Source organism: Micromesistius poutassou, assembly GCF_964030765.1.
Source record: "Micromesistius poutassou genome assembly, chromosome: 13".
Lineage (NCBI taxonomy): Eukaryota > Metazoa > Chordata > Actinopteri > Gadiformes > Gadidae > Micromesistius > Micromesistius poutassou.
This window is the reverse complement of record NC_140283.1, coordinates 12,214,363-12,238,607: the sequence shown is the minus strand read 5'-3', so window position 1 is coordinate 12,238,607 and position 24,245 is coordinate 12,214,363. Positions and strand designations below refer to the sequence as shown.

The following is a 24,245-nucleotide window of genomic DNA, read 5'->3' as shown; positions in this document are numbered from 1 at the left end:
CCCTGAAATGTAAATGCCTGGGAAGATGCCTATTGGAATAGGCCATTACATATCTACATATCTGGTACCGAAGTGGGCCTTCTTGTAGCTGGCCTTCGCAGAAGTACATGCTCTACTGAGCACATTTGGTCTCTAATGATATTGGGAGGTTCATTTATTGTGTCAAAACAAACAGCAGGACTTCAGTACCCTGGCAAAACCAGCATACTGAGCGTATGTAAGCAAGTGCTCCTTCAGATCCTGGGGCCTCGTAACCGACACCTTAAGATAGAGAAGGGATGGCCTAATTTAGTAAAGAAAGCAGGCGGAAGATAAAAAGGGCATGTCTCAACTGGTAGTTCATTGACTAAACATGTACCTCCTGTTGGTTTATTTTTAAATGCGTATCCTCTGCTCTTCCTGGGGACCACAGACGTTGGTTAGGTGAGGACTACCCACGCCCGTAGTCCTCTCTCCTAGCGGGTGATTCAGAGTGTGTTTGGATAGCAGGAGGCAGAATGTGCCTACGTGGGAGCACTGAATGGCTTTGACAGAGCGGAGATGTGCAGCTTACAGGGTGTGTCAAAATGTATTTAAGTTTAAACTGAGCCAGCGCCTTGGGTTTTCTAGGGACAGCTGGCTGCAGAATAATGGGAGATGTGCAAAGTCCCAGAACAGGTCTTTTGCCAGAAGGGACGTTCTCTTTCAGCGAGAAAAGTAATGTTCTAATGAGAGGTTGCCACTTTTTTTTTCTCTCTCTTCCTGTCCATTTTCAATGTATTTCTGTACTTAAACCACGTTAGTGTTTTTTTTGTTGTTGTATAAACCGCCTTGGAGACGGCCAGATGTTAAGCACAGCTGCTTGTTGGGATTAAGTGGATGAACCTGGGGTTCCGCTTTGAAACGGATTAACGGTTCTTTCAGCGAGCATCTTTTGCCTGGCCTAGAGGAATTACAACCGTTTAGCTGGGATCTCGGGATGCTCTGACCACACCTTCAAGGGGCTAATACCAATATAATGTCATTATAATCGGTACATGCAAAGATAACTGATTCTTGTACCAGCATTGACTTCTTTTGCATCTTCTTTTGCTTTTCATTAAGAATGCCTGAATGGAACTATGAAATCCAACAATTTGTTTTGATTTCGATACATCACAGACTGAGAGCCTTGGTTGATTACTCTGATATGAAATATTTCACACTGGCCTGATTGGATAAGGCCTCAGTTTAATGCACAACCATTTTCAAAGTGTTTGTGTGACTTTCTGTTGAGCCAAATTTCTAAACGGCAAACTAGACAGAATTCTGGCTCCACAGCTCAACCCCTTATCTCTTATCTCTCAAACACGCACACACACAGCTCTGATTTTAATATGTTAAGTGTCCTTAACGTAGATGTGAGATTAGGCTGACGGCCATGTACCTGCGAGTTTATGATTGAGTCTGTGTAAATGGTTGTTCTTTAGCGGCTCAATAATTAAGTTCTATAGACTAAACACAGTGTCCATTTACTGTGACACGTTCTGGTATTCCATTTTACACACTCCGAGTCAGCAGATGGGAGCTGGCTTAGTTCTGTCCACATCAAGGCCAGCTCTTAAATCTGCCTGGCTTTGTCAGTGTTACTCCCACTGTGGCCACTAGGTGCTTATTGATCGTTTATATTAAGTATAGTTTGAATGTTGTTGAATCTGAAAATATTTACTTTTTTGTTCATTGCAATTATGTATTTAATGTACATTCCTTGGCTCTGCCAAATAGAGCAGTCTAGGCCTTGGATTTTTATGTGAATATTGGTTATTTGTGGCATATGGAACCCTGGTACATCTATTTGTTAATTTTCAAGTTATTTTCAATAGTTTCCCAGTGTATTGTTGTATATTGGACATTCTTATACACAATCGTAATCTTAACCTCACACACAACAACATGTTCTTACAATTCTCAAGAAGTTTGTTCCATTGGTGTGGGGACTGCAATCATTTGGAAAGCTCTGGCCAAAACAGCACCCACACACTACCCATCTCCTTCATGAACAGCCTGGAGTCCAGACTCTTAAAGTCAACTCTAGCTATCAAAAGCGACATTGGAGTAAACCACAGATGCAAACATGATCCCTTACCTAAACATGACATGTTGTGTTGCCAAAGATCCAGGATTGATAGACGCTTAGTCACCCTGAAAAGAGAAACATATCCCTGGAGATTTTATTAAGATTTTAAGTTATCATAATACACCATCATGGATGGATAGGAAACCTATTTTTTTATATTGCAATACTGTCAGTCTATAAATACAGGAAACTAACCAAGTAAACAAACATGATGAAATAACAATTTAAAAGCTGTAAGGATAAAGGGTTACGTTTATCCTTAACGACTTGAAGGTACGTTGAAGTCTTTATAATGGTCTCGATTTCCTTTGAGCCACACTCACTCTCTGCCTGTTATCTACCTGTCCTCATTTTTATTACTAGTATATATTATTATTACTAATTGGAGGCAAGGCTGTACAAAGGTACAATCTATTCTGAAACTCACTGGAAGCCAGCGCATTATTTGGTTTATTTTTAGCAAAAAAATGCTAATTGAATATAATAAGGAAATCCGTCATTCAAGATGTTTCCTTTTTGAGGACATTGTAAAGCGCCATCCAGTGGAATAAATCAAGATTAATTAACAAATTAACAACCTATTTGTTGCCAGTGGTGTTCAGCAGCTCCTCCTATGCAAACTATTATGCAGCTCCATTGATGGAGATGTTACAACACACTGCGGCCCTGTTTGATGAGCCCTGGAAAGTGTTATTTAATGAGCCGAAAACTGAAGGGAGCAAAGCTGCGTTTCATGTTTATTCATTGTGTATCTAGTAGTTGTTGAGCAACCACATGCTTCTACCTGTTTGATCTGGGATCTCTTTTTCCATTTAGCTCACTCAACCAATCAGGATCATGGGTTCTTCTATGAAAGCAGCATAATAGTGACAAAAAATATGGCAGGATTTCACATCCATGGATCCAAGCTTGTTATTTAGGCATACTCAGTTGGGTCATCATTTCCATTAAAAATGTGATTTTAATTTGGTGTTGGTTTTCTGCAGTGTGAATTGGAAACAGACATCAACAGATTTCATTAACCAAATTACTCCACAATCATGACTTCATTTATTTAAGGGAAGGCATAAGTGAGCACTCAGTGCCACCTTAACCCCATTCAACAGTGAACTTAATGGGCTTCTGGGTAACCAGAGGACCGCATGGCTTGCTTGACTATACATTTTTAATGATCTCTAAATGGTGGGCAAGAAAACAACCATTTGATAACATCAGTGAAAGCAAGTGAAGAGTAGCAGAGGTGGTTGGGTCAGCACGATTGCATTACATGCATTCGATCCTTCGAGTTGGCCTGTGATGTATCTATCAAATTACCTCTTTAAGACAATGGACTGAGGTTCCACTCCTAGTCAGATGACCGAGCTTGTCCATGTAGATTAGAGACAATTCAAAACGACCTAATCATGAACGCCATCCTCACGTTTATGGACATGCTCAGCTTCTATTGTCCATGTTTAAAAGCTCTGTGGGTAATAGTTTGCTAACACTGTTTTCGATCTGTGCCAATATTGGTTGATTTAAAAAATGTATCCATGTATTCACGCTTTTTAAATGTTGACTATGTTTAAGACTGTGAAAAGTAAAAAAAAGAATGTAACTGACACAACCTTTATCCCAATTCATTCATTCATTCATTCAGTCATTCATTTCGTCTTTATTTTGAACAAAAAAATACACATCATAAAAATACGCATAACACGAAACAACAATAATTATAAAGTGTCATAAACAATATTTATAAAATAAATGTAGTGTCTATGTCCGAAAAGGAGTGGGAGGAAGCCGAGGCTTATGTATTCCCACCCCTTATTCAACTGCTCATAATTATCTGCTATGAATTTATCAGTTTTACTATTTACATAATGTGCATCAAATTATTAAAAAAATAGTAGTATTAGTATAGTAGTATAGTATTCATACAATACAATTTTAAACAATAATAAACAAACGAAAACAAAGAAAAAAACAAAACCCCCAAATCACCTATCCCAATACAATCAGTGTAGCTAATGTCACACTCAAAATCACCTACACAATTCCACAAATTCACCCCACAGATAGTCATGCACATACTTTTAAGAGTTGTTCTGAAATTGTATTTTTTTTATTAAGTTCCCCTCTCAAATTATACCCACCCTGTCTGTCCATAAACGGTTTTTGGATGTTTCCCGGAAGTAGTTGATATCTTGCCTTGAACATGATTTGTGCAGTCTTAAATTTAACCAGATCGGTGAGCTTCAGTACGTGTGACTATAGGAATAATGAGTTGGTATGTTCAAGATAGTCAATGTTATTGATGATCCTTATTGCTCTTTTTTGTAATGTGCATAACGGCTGTAGGTTGGTTTTGTAAGTATTTCCCCATATCTCCACACAGTTAGTCAGATATGGTAATAGGAGTGTATTATAGAGAGTATTTAATGATTTGTGGTCCAGAATGTATCTTAATTTTCACAATATTGCTATGGTTTTTGCCAGTTTTGCTTTAACGCGATTAATATGTGATTTCCAGCAGATTTTGTGGTTTTATTTCATATACTCTCTATGCTTATTTTATCTATTACCAATTGGACCTGAGTCTTTGTTTTATGATTTCCAAATAGCATAATCTTTGTTTTGCTTAAATTAAGAGAATTTGTTGACATCAAACCAATGTTTGCATTTTTTCATTTCTGCTGTGATGACCTCCAAAAGCTGCTTCAAATTATCACCAGAACAACAAATATTTGTATCATCATCATGTCAGTAATGTATAAAATGAAAAGTTTCAGACCTAACACAGACCCTTGAGGTACTCCATAAGTCATGTTTAAATATTTTGAATTATGATAATCTATTTCAACAAATTTTTGCCTGTTTCTTAAGTAGCTTCTCACCCAGTCCAATCCAACCCCTCTGATGCCATACTGTTCTAGTTTAGTAAGTAAAATGTTGTGATTTATTGTATCAAATGCTTTTTTTAGGTCTATGAATATTCCCACTGCAAAATGGTCCGTGTGGAACAATGATCCTTGCATTGATGTACCTAACATAATGTGCGAGATAGGAATTTAACAAAGCTTCGAGTTTTTGCCTCAAGCCTTTTTTGTGATCGAGTTACTCGAGTAACTCAAGCAATCGTTTCAGCCCTAAATAGAGTAAAATAAAACAAAACCAAGTCAGAAATATGTCCTGCCCCTCATGAATAACCGAGAACGATGCAGGGTTTCAATGAAAGGTAGATGCACCCATTGTTTCTGTAACTTGGCTGAAATAGATTAATGGCATCAGAAAATGTTTTCATGGTAAATGCAGTTTCCAGGTCTAGTGTCTATTTTAGTCAGTGGTTGGCTGGATTGACGGTGGTTAGCTACCCAGCAGTGTGCAGGTCATGGGGAGGTCTTGTCGACTCTCAGCTCTTATTTTTAAAGGCAGAGTGAAATGGCATGCATGCAGCATGAATATGACACATTTCATATGAAACAGGATGTTGGGGCCGGACAAGGCCTGGGCGCAGTCAAAGCTGTTGTTTGATTAGAAAAACCGATGATAGAGAAAGCTAGTTTCAATTCCATGTTTTCTTTAAGGGTGGGGCAGAGGAATGAGTGCCTTGCATTAATTAAACTTGTTTGACCAGGGTGAGGTCATATGTTTACTTTGAAAAAGAAAGCTTTACTAATAATAATTGCTATGGCAAACACAAAACTCTCATGTAACCTTAACTAACTTGAGAGTTTAACTAGATTGAGCTAGCAAATTTTACATTGTTTATTCCGTTTTCATTTTATAAAAAAGGTTAGGGTTATTATTCAATTAATATTCCATAATGAATCATTATCGTATAATTGTCACAATTTAAACGCCAATTCAGTAACTGGGTTTCAGATGCAAGCTGAGTGGATGATATGCCAAATCCATCCATAACATTTGACGAGAATGTCAAGTATGCTTAACGGGGTGTAAATATTGTAATAATTGAAATCATTCTTTTTTTATAACAGGTTATTATGATGCACATTTGAACGATGATTGATTTCCCTGGTGGAATTGTGGGCTACAGCCCTAAAGCAGCCAATATTCTACAAAATGCTGTTTGACTATATTGTTTAACAAGGAAACCGCAGCTGGTAGGTCTGGAAACTAAGTCTGTAGGGAAAGCTGTTGATTTTGAGAGATGAGCAAGACACCTGTTGCACAGAGACTAACTAAAATGTGACAAAATCACTGGGGACAAAATTATTAAAACATTTTTTTCCAATCATTAGCTATATTCCTGACGTTCAAAGCCTGTACAGTTTGTAACCTTTCAGACCACCATAATAACCTTCATCCCCATTCACTCCCTTACAGCCAGAGAGAGCCACATTAGTGTCTCTCACAGTCCCTTTCTCTCGTTTGGTCTCTGTCTGGGTGTTATTATTAACCTCATTCCTGCTCTAGAATAGGTGCCCTGCCATTACGTAACATGGTATTTGCAGAGACTTCAAATAGACCTACATTTCCATAGTCCTTGTATTTAATTCAGTATGCTTTGAACCATTTTGGCATATATTTTGACATACCCTCAATGCAAAGTTAAGTTGTGTTTGCTACACAGCGGCATTCAAATCATTGCTGTCCTGTATTAAGGCCCTGATAAATCTTTATTTCTTTTGCTCTCTGGAAAGACTTGTATTAAAGAACATTTTCTTTGTTCAAAGGTGCTCAAAAACAAAGAGCCCAAGGTATTGAAAGACCAGCTGAGTATAGTATGGAAAAAGGGTATTTTCCTCGCCTTTATTTGCTTACTTATATTTGTTCACTCATGCACTTTTACCCAATTTCCCAAGTCAATTGTGTCGCAGCCACCGCAGATATTTTGGCTCAATTTTACTATTCTAATGCGCAGTAAGAAGTCAAAAGACGTGCTTATCTTCGGTATTAGCAAGTCCTGGGAATTGTTTATGCTGCTGAATGTGATTATGTGTATGGGTTTTTAACTCTTACTATTGGCTCCACGGATGTCCTTGTACAAATACAATGCAGTGCTGTAAAAGAAACGTCTGTATTCATGTACCTCTTGTTACCTTAGTGGTAATGATAATTTGGGTGTTTATCCCTTACCCGGCCTTTGTGATCATTGGGTGAAGGTTAAAAATGTTGTCTAAACCTCATCCTGTTTGACCCCATATTTAAAGTGTTGTCGGAACCCATGCACTAAACACAGAGACCAGTGGCCAATGTTTATAGATGTCCTCAATTATTATGAGGTCCTTATTAATGAAGGGGGGTCAAGGGAAGCCCCCAAGTCTCAGCAGTCACTTCTAACATCACTGCTGGTTGTCTGCCAATGCCATCACTCATCACGGCTGTCATCACTGCTTATCATAGTATCATAGAGATACTAATGGGAAGCATTTCATGGTCAAGGTTAGGAGAGGGATTGGAAGCGTGTGCACGTGAAGTCCCTGTATACTTAGAACAAGTTCAAATTTGCTGTGTTCACGTTCAGGTTCACGTTCAGGTTGTCAAATACTGCAATTCTGACGGTACAATATAGTCCCTGCCATGTGTGGGTTGTTTGTGTAATGACGCCAGGAGTTAACCAATATCTCTGTCCTTGTAGTTTCTGCTTGAGAAGTCATGCCAATGCGCACCTCCTGTTGCCGTCTCAGCATGTCTTGCTAAGAACGGGTCGATCTTGTACGGGAGCAGTATGCAATCGTCGATATTGTACAAATGACAAATATTTACTGATACCAGCTACTGACCTAATTTATCAAATGGGCTTGTGAACCAATTGCAGGCAGCGATCTATTGGAGGGAGTATTTATTTAGTATCTATTGGGAACCCTATGCAAACTGTGCCGATGGAAGCCCAATGTGGCGCTTTGGTGGCAAACCAGCCATTTTGTACCGGCAACACATCATTTTGTCTGCAAGAATATTGGTGCCTTCACTGTGTGTAATGTACATGGAGTGAGGATAAACTTAGGACCGACTGTATGAATTCATACATGAAAGTGCTTTTTGAGGTATTCAATGAAACCCACCTCAGGAAGATGAGTACAGTGTAGTGGAAACTGTTTAGGACGTCATCTTGGGGTCTCTTTGGCTGAGGGATATATTTGTGTAAAGTGGTGGTGAAGGGAGAGAGGTGGGGTCAATGTTCTTGGTGGCTGAACAGGAACAGAGAGGGAGAGAGATGCACTTTAATGTGGAAAAAAGGGTTTGCCATGAAACGAGAGCCTTCATAACCAAGGTAAGGTTTCCACTTTGACCCACCCCTGGTTTTAGGGTGTTTCCTTATTCCTCCTCAAAAGTACAACCAGACATAAGATCAAACAAGCGGCCCCTCCATCTCCCATGGCCGTACTGTAGCCAGAATTAGCCCACTTAGGCCCCGTCCACACGGAGACGATTTTTTGGTGAAACCGCATAAGTCTTGTGCTTTTGGGCCGACCATCCAGACGGATCCGTCTGGATGGATTTGTATTATTTTTGTAGCTTTAAATACAGCCCCTTGGTAAATTGAATTACTAACTGTATATTAAAAAGTGTTTCTGCTCAATCTAAAAGATTTAAATTCTCCGCCTCGACTGTATGTTTATACAGCGCGTATGGGTTGGATGCGCTCCACTTTTTTTATTTTATTTTTATAAATCTTTTTTTTATTCGGTTTTTTGTTCACATACAACAATTCACACATACAGTGTATGCATTAAATCTTGTAAAAAAAAAAAAATTAGCAGTTGGTGGTCTTACACAATGTGTGTTGAGAGCAACAACAAACGTAAACTGAGCCAGAACTGCTCCTATGAACTATAGTTAACCCTTTCCCCTTCCCACCCACTATATGATAAGGGAAAAGAAAGAAAGACACATACAGAAAAAAAAAAAGAAAAAACATTATTGAAATCACATATTGAAATAATAAAAAAAAAAAAAAAAAAATAAATAAATAAATAAATAAATAAATAATTAAAGACCGGGTAAACCAAGAATAATTATGGGTTTTGAGTTTATAATACCACAGGAAAATATATTATTAACCACCCTGCCAAATTTGAAGGACTAAAAAAATCGCGAAGTATATAAAATTATGCTTCAAAGTTGATGAAAAATGAGCAGTAATCCCTGGCTCAGGACGGTGGGGGCGTGTGCGCTGCAGGCCAGGAAACCACGCCCATCACCGGAGAGAGACCGTCTTCGGTCGGAAACTTAAATAAAGTAAACGAACCGTTAACGTTACGTTTCCCACTGTGGCATCCAGGGAAGATGCACCAACGAGGTTGAAGAGGCATAACGGGCAAGCTAGCTGCAAACTGACAATTCAAACCAGACTCGTGAGCGGTAAAACCATAGACGGGTGAAACCACAGAATGCTAGTGCGCGGTTAATGTATTTATACCTAGAGGGCAGCAGGGGGCGGGTCTACATCGAAGACCGCTTTACGTAAAGCGGTCTTCGATGTAGACCCGCCCATTTTAAACCTGCACACAGAACATTCTCTGAGGCCTAGCTCCTCAAGGAAATTATGAATGGGAAAAATATTTTTTACATGTTTTGAGGGACACATTTAAGGCCTAATTAATATGATAAGAAGAAAAATACTGAATTTGGTTTACCCGGTCTTTAAATAAATAAAATAGAACTAAAGGGGGAAAAAATAAGAGGTTGGGGGGGGCATCTAGTCACTGTCTGGGTGAATAATAGTTCTATCTAAGTACTCCAAGAAGGGCTGCCAGGTTTTGTTAAAGGCATTATCGGAACCCGCCAGTGAAAATCTAACCTTCTCAAGCTTGATATGAGTTAGGACCTCTCTAAGCCAGCTATTGTGTGAAGGTGGAAGAACATGTTTCCATTTAAACAAAATAAGACGTCTGGCCAATAGAGTCGTAAAGGCCAATACCCGGCGCTTTGACGCAGGGAGTTGAGGTGTAGTGAGTGGGGGGGAGCCAAACAGGACCGAGCAAGGCTCAGGGTTAAGGTCTATACCAAGCACTGTTGAGAGTGTATCAAAAATTTGGCGCCAAAAGCCAGTGAGTTTCAGGCAGGACCAAAACATGTGTGTGTGATTAGCAGGTGACTGCTTACATCTATTACAACTGTCACTGGTGTCTGGATAAAACTTCGCCAGTCTGACGTTTGTGTAGTGCACTCTAAAAAGAACTTTACATTGTAATAAACTGTGCCTGGCACATATAGAGGATGTATGAACTAGCTTAAGGATTTGGTCCCACTGATTATCTGAAATTGGAGCTCCCAGCTCCCCCTCCCAGGTCTGTTTCAGACGAGTCGTTGGGTCAGGGTTAAGGGAGTCAATAGCATTGTAGATCACGGAGATGGAGCGCTTTTGTGCAGGATCGAGGGTGAGCAGGGAGTCAATCAGAGACCCAGGTGGGTGGTTAGGGAAGTGAGGGTAGTTGGTTTTAATAAAGTGCCTGGCCTGAAGAAACCGGAAAAAATGAGATTGAGGTAATTCAAATCCAGCTGCAAGCTCTGTAAAATTAGTAAATATGTTATCTTTGTAAAGGTTCTTGACATGTAATAAACCTTTGTTACGCCACAAAGTGAAAGTGGGGTCTGACAGGGAGGGTGGAAATAAATGGTTTTTAACAACCGGTGCTAAAGTTGAGGGTTCATTCAAGCCGTAGTGTTTGCGAAATTGGATCCAAATTTTTAGTGAGTTGGTAACAACTGAGTTCTGTGAAATATTATGAATCTTGAGGGGGAGTCGCGCAGTAAGGAGGGACTGTAAAGAGAACTTTGAGGACCGTAACTCTAACTGAACCCAAGAGGGGCCTATGTCAGCTCCTCTGTCAATCCAATTAATGAGTTTGTTAATATTACATGCCCAATAGTATTGGATAGGATTGGGTAGTGCAAAACCGCCCAGCTTTTTAGGGAGTTGTAAGATAGCTTTTCTAATACGGGGGGGCTTATTCAACCACAGAAAAGATGATATTATCTGATCTAGCTGCTGAAAAAAGGATCGTCTGATGAAGATTGGAATATGTTGGAACAAGTAGAGAAATTTAGGTAGAATCACCATCTTTACCAGCTCCACTTTTTTTTGTGGAGAACCAGTGCCACACAGTCGCCTTGAATATGTACTACAGCGTTTCTACAGCTCGATGCGTTTTCGCAACGAGTCTGTCTTTACGGAGATATTCCTGAAACGCATCAAAGAAAAAACAGATCGTTTTCGCCCTTGTGGACGGAGCCTTAATTAGTGGCTACAGTAGACCTGCTTTCATCTCACGCTTCAGGGACAGCGAGAGATACCTGCCTGGCTGCCTCCCCTAAAATTACTCCACTACATGTTTCTAGACGTGAGGTGCTTTAGAGCGTACTTTGAAATGGGCGGTTAGGCTGTTGTAATTACATTGCAGAACATGAAGGGCATTGGGACATCGGCAGGCTATTTACAGTCCAGGGTATGTCGAGCCAGACCTATCCGGGGGAAAACGCTGGGAAAAGCCTCAAAGAACATGACGTCTGAGCATCAGAGTCCTGCATCCACACATGGTACCCGCCTGTTGTTGGCGCTGCACAGGTCTTTGGAGGTGCTTCTCGTGAGTGTGCAAGACAGCCACACACTAGCATGGTAAAGGAGATGCAGCATTTTAATTGGCAGGTGGCTTTACAGCGCACGTTGTCTGACATTGAGATTTTGTGTGAGTGTGAGTGACTGGGTTGGCACGATGTAGACAGTCTGCCTGGGTCCTGATGTGAATTAATAACGGGCCATTACAGCAGTCACGTACACACTGCATGCACACAAACCCACCGTGCACATTGTGGGGGGATGGGTTGGGACTGTTTCCGCTCTGTTAATTTTTCCTGACATACTATCGACCAGAATCCACTCTCATATTGGCCGAATCCGTGTCTGCTTTGACCACAATAATAGCCCACCTGTCTACGTGGTGGAGTTTAAGATGACCTCGGTTCTGTCCTGAGATGCAAAGTGTATATATATATATATATATAGCCATACAACCACACGTACATATATAATATATTAAATGTTTATTTTTCTTGACCACCCATATTATTTCGATAAAGTTGCTTGTGTGATACTGGTGGTACAAAGTAAGCCTATCTAAAAAACTCAAGGTCATAAAGTTAACTTAATTTCTGGTACTTTGGGTACACTACCTGAAATTCAAATGGCACTAATCCAATGGTTCAACTAACGAAATCAATGAAATTGCCTGGCCTGGAACCGAGAACAAAGACCTATGGACTTTACAAATCTGCAATGCTCCACCAGGCTAAAGGAAAACTCCCTTTGAGGGTTCTTCAAAGCTGTACTTGTGTCATGTGTCTATCTGTGGACATATTCATCATATACTTGTGTATTTCCATATGTTAAATGCTTTAAACCTTTCCTTCTAGGGCTGGCCCAAATATATAATTTCAAGCTTTGAATATATTCATTGGGTTTGCAAACAAATATACTAATATTTGGTGTCTTTTGGACTTGTTTCAACATTGAAATAGCTGCTAAATACAAGACCAGACGGCTGGGGGGGTTAATGGCTTGTGTATCCTCAAACTGGACCACAGCTCTCAGGGTGCACGTGAAGCGTCCTCGGACGTCTAGCGCCATGACATAGTTTTTCACCATATATTCTGACAAAATGTATCCTAGCTTTCGACCTTCATTTACAAAATATGCAAAGACCTTATAAAAACATTCATATTTGAGTGTTTACTTTCATTAAAAAATGACAACAAAGCATTTGGATACTGAATTCAGATTAGAATACCTACCTAACGAATGAATATTCAAATATTCTGGCTTAGCCCTAGACAGAATTGGATTAATGAAGTGACATGGACCTAATTTTAGCAACAGAACTTCAGGCAGTGAATTGGGTTTCTGTTTATTAAATTATAACAATATACATTATTACAATAACTTATCCAATTCATTTTTGAAACTAAAAACAAAGTCACAATTTCCTTGCCTAATATTTGCTCATCAGGCAGTGTTATGAAGACACCTCCTAGGATGCTTGGGGACTCTGTGCTAGCTAGACCAGTTGAGCGTATTAACCTTGTACAGGTTTCAGCATGCCTACATGTTGTGCTGGAGACTCTTCCCACTGTGGCCCTCTGCTCTCATGTGGTCTAATGATTAATAAGAAAACAAGTGCTCACACAAAGACACGGTAACCGTATCCAACTCTTGGCTTGTTTTTGTCCACCGCCGGTAGTTCAAGGTTACTATAGGGCAGCAGTGTTTTTGCGCTATTGAGCGGCCCTATCTGCTGTTATCTTCACTGCAGTTAGTACTTGGTGAGTCTGTATCATTGGCTAAATATTAGCTTAGCGTCTATGTGGCAAAGCATTGGTGAATGGAGTTAATGATATCCTAGCAGGAGTGGCGACAGTGTACACATTTCAGAGAGGGAAGGAGTGGTGCAAGTTCACGGCCACCACCAGTACATCGTTTGTTTCTATGTTAAAATCATTGAGGATGTTTTAGCTTCATGCACACCTGACATTATAATTCAGCTATGCAAATAAACATGTAACCTTGAAGTCGCATGTGTGGGGTTGATCCCCTCCTAGTTAGTAGGCAGGAGACTTACAGAATTCAAAAACTCAGTATCGGTGTTCTGTCCACTTTAACTTGCCGTGCAACTGTGTGACTCGACTGGCTGGGTGGCATCAGTGGGCGGGGTTTTTGGCGTGTTGAGAGCACGATTCTGGTAAACAAAGAGCGAGGTAAATTACTGGCCAGCATTTTTCTTGTACCATATCAGTATTGTAAATTATAGAATGGGATTTTATTGATAACATTATTTATATCACTATGATCAGAATTGACTCCATCTACGTCCTGGTTATTTTGAGGTAAGAGCTTTAAATGTTACACGTAGCGACTTTAATGCCACATATCATTGATGTTTTATACAAAGTGAACTAACCGCTTTAGCAGATTATGCGAAACTTCCTTCATACTGTGTCTACGGCTGAACCCTTTTTTGTCTCAGTAATAATCAAGACTACTATCAGTACTAGGGGCGGGCTGGAGCACCCTCTGCTTAGGTGTTGTCAGCCTGTGGCAATGACGTGGCGATGGTATCATTGACACAGATGCAAGTTTGATGCATTTGAACATTTTTCAGTTTCTTAAATTAATATGGAAAATCATAAAGGGAGGAGACAGTGGAGCTGGAGTTGTTGTGGCTATGGGAGAGATGAGGTTGGAGGTCATCGTCAATGGGGGGAGTGCTGGAGGTCATCGTCAATGGGGGGAGTGCTGGAGGTCATCGTTGATGGGGGAGTGCAGAGGAGGGCCGTGGCCGTTCCTCGCCAAGCCAGCATCTGTGATGGGGGAAGGCATGGTGTCCATGGCGTTAGGCGGGCTGTTGTCTCTCTTTAAGGTCTGTGGTCTGTCTGCTATCTGTGTGTCAGATAGTGGCACAGTAGATGTGTGGGAGAGGCTGTAGTCGTGCTTCTTCTCAACCTGTGCTCTGACTGTGGCCTGTTTGTCAGACCGTGACAGGGTAGATTTGTGGGAGAGCGAGAAGAGAAAATTGTCCCCTAACAGTTTTGAGCCTAACCTGTTTGGGTGTAGGCCATCTGCTCTGAAAAGGTATTTGCGCCCCCAGAACAAGTTGAAATTGTCAATAAAGCCCCATCCTCTTTCATTGCAGACTCTGGAAAGCCATGTATTGAGTGCAAGTAGACGACTGAATTTGTTTATTCCCCTGTCAACTGCTGGTATGGGTCCACTGATGAATGACCTAATGTGTAATTTGTCCAGTATGCCCAATAGTTCAGTGAAATCCCTCTTCAGAAGTTCTGACTGTTCTCTTCGAATATCATTAAGTCCTGCATACACAATAACCTGTGAGATTTTGGGGTTTTTCAATATAATTGTGGCTAGTTCCTGGTTGACATCACTAACCGTACCATCTGGGAAGTAGCATGTTTTGATCTTCTTACCGGTTATATCCTTTATGGTTGAGTCTCCTACAATCAGAGTGTCTGGTTCATCTGCTTTCTGTGGGATGGGCCCTTGTTGGCTTGAGGTGGCGGCGGCAGACGCATGCACAGCTCGCCTCCGTGGCGACTGGTTCTTGTTCCGTCTCTGTCTGCACCGTCCGTCTGGACGCATCTCGGGGCTCAGGGGTGCACGGGTGGCAGACGCATGCGCAGCTGGCCTCTCTGGCTACAGGGTCATGGTCGGTCTCTGTCCGCACCGTCCGTCTGGACGCATCTCGGGGCTCAGGAGTGCATGGGTGGCAGGCGTGTCCGTGGACTCTTGAAGTGGCAGGAACCGATTCTTCAGCAGCAGGGTTAACTTCAGCGATTGGCTAATCTGGCCGATACATGCTGCTTTAGCTTTGGGAAGCTTAGCATTTGGCGTTGAGTGAATTTGTTGATTCACTTTGGTATGTTGTTTGGGCTTAGTGCCTACTCTGTGCCAGTGAGAGGCAGCTGGAACTGTCTCTCTCTTGTCCAGCTTCAGGAAGGATACAGTGTAGCTTTGATCATCATGCATTTTTCTAATAGCTGCTAGCCTCGTTTCAAATAAAGCCACTGTCTCTTGCAGTTTGGTGCAGTCTGTGCATTTCCTGGTCTCCATGCCTGAGACATCCGAGTACAGAGGCATGTTGGCGATAGGAAGGTCCAAAGCTTTTGTTGCGGTCTGATCCGGTAGTCCTAAAAAGTATCCCAAAATGTATTTTTGGTTTATTTTGTTTAATCGAGCGATGGAGGTTGATGGAAACAAACTATATATTCTTAAGTATTATGATCATGAAATAAAATAAAATAAAGTAGACCTGAAGAAAGAATTAAGTAGTTTTTGCTACTGCTTCGAGAAACATGACCTCTCTCTCTGCTGCCTGTTGTCTGTCTGAGCCTGGCCACAATACTGTAGGTGCCCTTAGCTCGAGAATGGCTTGAGACTAAATGTAGGAAACATAATGGGAAAAGATGACAAATGTGACTTAATAATAGAAAGTTTCTTGCATATTTGATTGTGTAGAACAGAAACAACAGTATTATGAAAACATGACGATCAAAATGCAGACTGAAAACTGTATTTGTGCTTACATCAATGCCCCAAAAATGTAGATCGCAAACATGCTTTCTTCTTGTTATATTATATTGTTATTGTACTTTTGTATGAGAACAGTTCTGTTGGAATGCACCAGAGCCCTACAGGAATCTGATCACACTGAAACCTCTCAGCACACGTGCATCTCAGCACCATGCAAGTGGCTCAGCACAGGGCACATTGTCAACATGCACACACACATCAGCACCATGCACATTATCACCATGCACATCAGCACTGTGCACATTATCACCATGCACGTGCTCATCAGCACAGTGCATACGCACAACATCACAAGACGCACACATCAGCACTGTGCACATTATCCCCATATACCGGCCATCAGCACTGTTCATGTGCACATCAGCACAAGACACACACACACACACACACACACACACACACACACACACACACACACACACACACACACACACACACACACACACACACACACACACACACACACACACACACACACAATCAGCACCGTGCCTGCGCACATCGGCACAGGGAACATCGGCACTGAGCACACGCACATCAAGCAACCCAGTGCACCTCTCCCACACCTCGGCACCGCTGCTGGAGGAAATAGAAGGGGCCTGAACACTGCTGCCTTTGAACTGCTATGGCTATTATCTATTTGAAGGTCCTGCTGGACCTTGAGTTTCCCCCATTGAGTACCACCTTCTCTGTTACGTACGTGGCCCTTCTACTGTTACTCCGGCAAATGTCAGGGCCCAACTTCCCAGCCAGTAATGAGAACCAGAAACCTGTGTTCCGAAAAAAGCATCCTGGTATTTTTTGATAGAGGACCGATTAAACCGGCCTTTTAGGGTGTTACCAGGAGATTGTTGAGATTGATGGGCCCAAAACAGACACTGTGTTATTTTTAGCATACAAGTAAGTGTGTATGTCCATAACCTTTCATAGGTATTATTTTTGTGTGTGCATTATATTTTTAACTACAGAGGGAATTAATGAAGATTTTCCTGGCACGGCCAAAGTTTCAGTTTTCTTTTTTTTTACCAACATCCACAACAAAAAGAGTGTGGTCGGCTCAGTGAATGGTGCACAGATACCCTTGTCCCCATAAACATTGTCATTGTTCCAGTCCGGTAACACAATGAACACATAGCTAAATAGATCAGCCATAAATCTTATTCTGGTTCCTATCTATCCAAATTATAAATTAGACAATCACAAACTTTATTGAACATCTTAGTTGGGAGCAGCAACGCAAACAATGACACAGGCTCAGAACCTTCACTACACTAATAACTGCTGATCTGCTGTCCGTATGAATCACATTGTTTTCAGTGGTACATAGAACATGTGCAGCACAACATATACATACTTGACATACTTGAATACTTGCCTTACCACTTCTATTCATGTGTGTTTTATGTAATAATGATCAGGGACAATACAGGAAGCTACATGATTTAGATATGGCTATGTGGATATTATACAAATATAAGTGTATTAATCCTATGTGCATTACTTCCAACTTTACTGGCCAGCTTTTGCACGTGCAAAAAGAGCAATTCTGACCAGCCAACTGATGCAGAGCACGGTTTCCATAGCCCAGGGCCGGTGCTCATCAGCAGCAGACCTAGATTGAACAGCAGTCGATGAGGGTCATGATTATTTACCGATACTATGGCCCAGGGCTTTTCATAAGAATCTCACAGCATTAACAAACATTCCTTATCAGGAACTCCCTGCTTATGATAGCCCCACCCTTAGCTGGAGCATTTCCTCTTACTAGCCAAAAACCATCATAAAAAGCTATTTAGTGTTTCTAGCATGTGTGCAGCAGGTTAAAGTCTGTGTGCCTGTTTAGAGAGAGAGAGAGAGAGAGAGAGAGAGAGAGAGAGAGAGAGAGAGAGAGAGAGAGAGAGAGAGAGAGAGAGAGAGAGAGAGAGAGAGAGAGAGAGAGAGAGAGAGAGAGAGAGAGAGAGAGAGAGAGAGAGAGAGAGAGAGAGAGAGAGATGTAACTCTATCCGAGCCACGCAGCACTGCACATCCCATAGCACCCGCTGCACCGTGACGCACACACAGACACGTACACACACACACAGATGTGCATGCAAACATTAAAACACTGCACCATATGGGCATAAACAAAGCTGTACACTGAAAGTATGGAGCAGCATTTAACATGCGTTTGCACCACGCCCTGGACAATGACGCATGACCTCATAACGGCAGGCTGGTAGCTGTCGCGTTGTGTGGCTATTTAAAGACCCATCGGGATCTCTTCTTTACGGAGGAGGGGGATCCACCTTTTCTCTTTCCCACCGCCGACAACCTTTCAGAAAGGACAAAGGATGAGAGGGAGCGATGAAGAAAGAAGATGAAATGATTAGGTTAGGGAGCAGAAAGGAGTGGGTAGATGGAGAGGATGTGAGTCATAGAGGCAGGATAGGGAGTGGAGGAGCTAGGAGCAAGTGGAGCTAGGCTATGGTGAGACTGCAGGGATGGAAACCTATCTGTTAATGCTTGTTGCCTCAGTGCTTGTGTTCAGCATGCTTATTTATAGTGAAGTCCTCCGTGCTGCTGGCCCTGTTAGACCGATAGAGCTTAACCTAAATATGAATTGCACTTTTACCACTCTGTTATCTGACCCTATGCCGTATAGGCCAAACTAGGGATGCCTGTGATGAGCCACAATCAGCTGATAATATCAGTCAATTGATATATCTTCTATCTTCTACATCCCTCCTATTGGAGAGCACTGTAAACTTCAAAGCCCTCTCCGAGGCTGAATTTCTCGCGATGCATTAGACCTCCTGAAACTCCGGGGGAGACCCCAGCCCTTCACATGAATGAACGGTTATGCAAGAACCTGGTGGTTGGCAGTGGACGGCGGAGGATGCGTAGGCCGTGAGTCAAGAGGTCTAGCCCACACTCTGCGTGGTGCTGCCTTTCTGCCCGCCTGCCAGCCTTCCGACTGGAGCTGAATGAACGGGCGTTGAGTTACGCGGCGGCGGGGTGGCCACAGCACGGCGCCTCGGAGCCAAGGTTTTTACACTCCTGGCCTGTCCTTATCAAGCTGGCCGGGGGTTGTGAATGAACCTATTGATCCGTCTGGACACGACCCCCCCCCCCCCACGCTGTCCACTCAGTCAGTTATCAATGTGCTGGAATGGGAGAGCCACGTGGGGGAGGAGAGCGGGGATGTGTGCCGGTAGTCTGTGTTGAAGCAGAAAGGGATTTATGTTAAAGAACTATTGATGTTTTTGTGTGTCTGTGTCTGTTTTATATGCGCATGAAAGCTTCACACTTTACAATACGAGCGTTGGCTGTACTTGTTTCGTGCACCGTGTTTAGTGTTTGTTGACCACGCCAGATTTATGAGCACTGTGACCTGAAAAATAACGTTTTATGTACTGTACTGTACTGTAGATTGTCACTTACAGTTAGGGTTTTATGGGGAACACTAGTTAACTAGACCAGTGGATATAACTTAAAATTTGCTCTTGCTTCCTTCTTGTGGTCCTCCATTAGTGAAGCCTTCTGTGAGCCTGTGAACACTGCATACTCTTTTAAAAACAACCAAAATAAACTTCTTGAGTGAGACATTTCTCACCAGTGCCGCATTAAAACCATGCCATGTTACTGGTTGAATAGGAATGTGTGAGGAATTATCTGTTGAATGCATTTGCCTAGCACTTGATAATGACTCACTAAAATGTTCCCGTTTGAAAACTGCGTTCATCATAGACACACCTCTGTTTCATGACTTCTGTTTGATCTCCATTTTATCTGGTCTTGTGCATGTATATATCCTGTATGTATGTATGCATCCCTCATGGACATGAACATTGTGACTAACAATTGTCTGTCTGTGGCCATGGCTCTGGACACATAAACGTATTCTGCACGTACGTGTGTGTGTGTGACTACATGTCATGAACACCTGTCTGTACTGGATGGCCTGTCGGTGCCCCATACAGCGTTGTGTTGTGTGGTTGACGCATCCCCGGTACAACAGAGTTTTGATAGTCCGGAGACAGAGAGCCAACCAGGGATTGGCTTGCTTGGGGAGGCTCAAAAAGGCCATTGTTCACTGGTCTGGTAGAGACGATCACAATTGTGTACACTCTTCAGTCACAAACATGGTGCGGTAATAAAGACTTGAAATAAATTGGCTTAATTTTGGCTAATTGTTTTCCTCCCCCACTTTCTGTCTGGATCCTTTTCCTTTATCTCTCCCTCCCTCCTTCCCTCCATCCCTCCTACTGTCCCCCCTCCCTCCAGAGGACCAGCTGGGTGTCAGGATGAAGGAGGAGACTGTGTTCCAGCGCAGGCTTTCTCTGTGTCCCAATGCTACCTCGCCACCCAAGATTGACCCCCGCACCCTCACCCGCAACCTGTCTTACGGAGGAGACGACGATCTGTATCAGCTCAGCACAGGTAACACAACAATACGGTAATTCAAGGCCAACGTATAACGTGAGCTTGTTGAGAGGCTGGGATTAATTCTAGACCGCACAGGGTCTAGATTACGTTTAGCCTAGGTCGAATAAAGAGCCTCCGCTGTAACTAAGATGATGTTAACTAAGATGGTTCCTCTGTTTTACTTGTTGGTTGGTTGGTCAGACTTGGCAATACATTTTATGTAGACGTTCATATGGTATCGGTCTTGTGGTCTATTGTTTCATTGTTTACTATGGATTTATATGCAATAACACCGTAAAAGCCTGAGGAAAGAGTCGATTGGAGTGCATGTTGACATTGAAATATATCGCATACCACACAGCTGAGACATCATGATGGATTATAGATATATTTTGGCCATAGTTAAGCTCAAATGGTTCTGTTTTTGTCTTTCATGTGCGTCAGCTGGTTTCTCTATTTGGTTTATTTCTACGTGACCTTCTAATCAATGTTATTCCTTGAACTCAGGCAGTGAGATGGACGCGAACGGAGACTCTGTACTGAGCAGCGAGCTCAGCCCTGCCCAGTCACCGAGCAGCCAGGTTGGACACACTTGGCTTGGCCAACCCCTCTCTCTCTCTCACCGTGCATCATCAGTCATCTTATTTTCATCTTTTTACACCATTAATGCAGATTGCCCGGAATCCCTGATGTGTTCTTGCGAAATTGTTTTCTTTCCTTTTCTTTTTTCTCCATCAGTCCTAACTGCGTGCCTCTCTGCACGTCCATCCTCATAGGCTAGACATGTTGCACCCCATCGTTCTCTTCTTCTCTGACACGCTCTTCCTCGTCTCCCTCCCCCCAGTCGGAGTCCCGGATGTTCAATGGTGTGGAGAAGGAGTGCCCCTCCCCCACGGAGAGACTGGCCCGGAAGGAGTCCCTCAAGGTGCGGTGCCCTCTATCCTCCTGTGTCACAATGAGCACAACAGTTCATCTATCCAGTCCTCATTCTGCTTGGTTCCATTTTATTTTATCTGCATTTGAAACAATGGCAATGAATGATGGGAATTGACTGCGTGAGCAAAATGCCAGAGTTTGACAGTGTGTGACTCTGATGCCCCCTAGTGACATAACTTGCACCATGGAGTTTTACTGATTTTCCTATTGAATCCAAGGGTGACCATTAAAGCTTGTATTTTTCCATGCCTCAGGTCCAGAAGCGAAATTACAGACAGGAGAAGAAACGGGCAGCCAAAGAACTGTTTAGTGCGCTAAAGGACCCGAGGGTTGTCATCATGTCCGACTGGCTCAAGGTACGGCCTTTTCATGCCCTTCAACAATCATCACAAAAAAAACTGCTGGCAGCAACAGTTGTAATGTTTGGAAACTTTTGCGGTTGACGGTTTAAGCTAAATTCAGCAGATGGAGTCTTCTTGAAAAATATAGAATAAACTCATAATAATAGTAATTATAATGTTTTATTTTAATGTGCTAGGTGGTTGCTTATCGACCTTACGCAAATACAGGTTTTTATTTATCATTATATCATGTGTATCATTTCATTATAATTTGTAAACATCTGCCTTAACCTGATGGCCGGCTAAAGCAGAAGATCACACACCCATGTAGTGCCCTTTAAGCACCCAGATTGGCTAACTGAATGGGGTTGGTTGTCATGCCACCAGAACCAAAACTGAACCAAACCTGTAGCTCATCTGTCAATTTAAATGTAAAGAAAAAGGGGGTTGTGGGAGCCAACTCATCTTTGCCAACTTAAATAAATATGAATTATACAATTTCAATCAATCAGTTTTACTGATTTTTAAGTATCTTTACTCAGTTCTCCCCTACCATTAACATTACGGGTGATCCTTAAAGTTCTTTAACAATGACCTCTGTACCCTCTACTGGTCCTGCTTCAGATCAGAGGCTCTTTAAAGAGCTGGACCAAGCTGTGGTGCATTCTGAAGCCTGGGGTTCTGCTGATTTACAAGACGCCCAAGAATGACCACTGGGTGGGCACCATCCTCCTCAACGCCTGCAAGCTGATCGAGAGGCCCTCCAAGAAGGACGGCTTCTGCTTCAAGTTATACCACCCACTTGACAAGTCTATCTGGGCCGTCAAGGTGAACAGACTTACTGAAAATACGCTTTTATTTTTCAAAAAAAACTTATTTGAGATACCAGTAGAGATGGTATCGTGATACGTCTTTTCCTAGTGAGTGAAATGCTGTGTGAGAATATCTGTTCTGGTTGACGCGTGCGCATGTCTGTGTATGAGTCAATTTAGATGGTAGACGCTCTCCTTTGATGACGCTTGAATCTTACCTACTGCAGCTTTAAAGGAAGGACTGTAGTATGATTAATATGCAATGTGTCCCTCAAGTTTCAGCATCAGCATCCAATGTCATTTGAATGCCGACCTGTGATCCCATTTGAAACTAATATGTAAAGGCTATAGGAATACTCTTCTGTCAGAGTGATATTAAGAAGCAGAAGAAACATTTAATCAGCAAAGCTTGATTATACTCAAGGTGTTTGTCATGTCCTAAGAAATCAGTTTCCATGGCTGAAATTATGTTTTACTGAGCCTTAATGTGACGATGTGTTGTTGCCATCACGTCAGGGTCCCACAGGAGAGAACGTTGGTTCCATAACCCAGCCACTGCCCAGCAGTTACCTGATCTTCAGAGCTGCCTCGGAGTCTGACGGTGAGCTGGAGCTATGAATATCAATTGTCTTTGTTTTAGACATGTGGGTCACTGTCTCTTATTTCTCCATTCGGTTATTTTGTGCATGAGGCATCTTGTCTGAACACAATTTGGTTTGATTTAATGCCATTTGTCATATCATGCCAAATGCAATGGATGTGAGCACATTGTGATAATAAAAATAAAGATAGCTTTGAAAACCAGCTAGACCGGCTCAGTGTTTCCCTAACAACGAGTTGGGCTCATGATACATGCTAAACAGTAAAGTAAAAATTATGTGGATATCTATAGATGGGACATTACGAGGAGGGTTGTAATGACCGTCTCCCACTGATCTGGTGCCCAGGTCGTTGTTGGATGGACGCCCTGGAGCTGGCGCTGAGCTGCTCCAGTATTTACAAGCTGACTGCCAAAGGCGGGAGAGAGGCCGACTTCAACGCGTCCTCCGACTCCTCCCACATCCTCCACCTGCTACAGTCCACTGCCCTCAGCGACGCAGAGCTGCTACAGTGAGTCCCCGGGGCGCCCCTACACACACACACACACACACACACACACACACACCACACACACACACACACACACACACACACACACACACACACACACACACACACACACACACACACGACCCCATGACGACGACGACAACAACAACAACAACAACAACAACGATCACATATCACTGACTAGATCGCCGTTTGTAAAATGTCGTTGCCATAAAATTACACTTTTGTGCTTGAGAAGTGACACACGTGTTGTGTTATGGGTCTCGTAGGCTGCTTCTGAAAATGCTACTTCAGTCTGTCTTCAGCTGTATAAAGGCGACATAAAATGCTTTAGTGTTTGTCCTTGTTTGAGGGTTATAGTCGTGTTTTTTCCAACCTTAAAGAAGGCCGTGTTTGTACACTGGTGACATCGTCATACACAGACACCGCCCCTTCAACACACACGCACACACACAACTCCTCCCCCTCCGTTCAGGGTGTGAGCCCTCCCCACATAA

The 24,245-nt window shown here is 42.4% G+C and overlaps 1 protein-coding gene across 1 annotated transcript in view; it reads left to right on the top strand.

The window, feature by feature from the left end:
* The window catches only part of osbpl5 (oxysterol binding protein-like 5), a 48,281-nt gene that overhangs the window by 12,092 nt on the left and 11,944 nt on the right, over positions 1–24,245 (top strand). The window contains exons 3-9 of the mRNA XM_084477589.1: positions 20,409–20,564; positions 21,057–21,130; positions 21,394–21,474; positions 21,740–21,841; positions 22,451–22,654; positions 23,155–23,239; positions 23,586–23,748. Of these exons, the coding sequence (XP_084333715.1) occupies positions 20,429–20,564; positions 21,057–21,130; positions 21,394–21,474; positions 21,740–21,841; positions 22,451–22,654; positions 23,155–23,239; positions 23,586–23,748 (845 nt within the window). The 5' untranslated portion in view covers positions 20,409–20,428. The remainder of the gene's footprint in view (positions 1–20,408; positions 20,565–21,056; positions 21,131–21,393; positions 21,475–21,739; positions 21,842–22,450; positions 22,655–23,154; positions 23,240–23,585; positions 23,749–24,245) is intronic.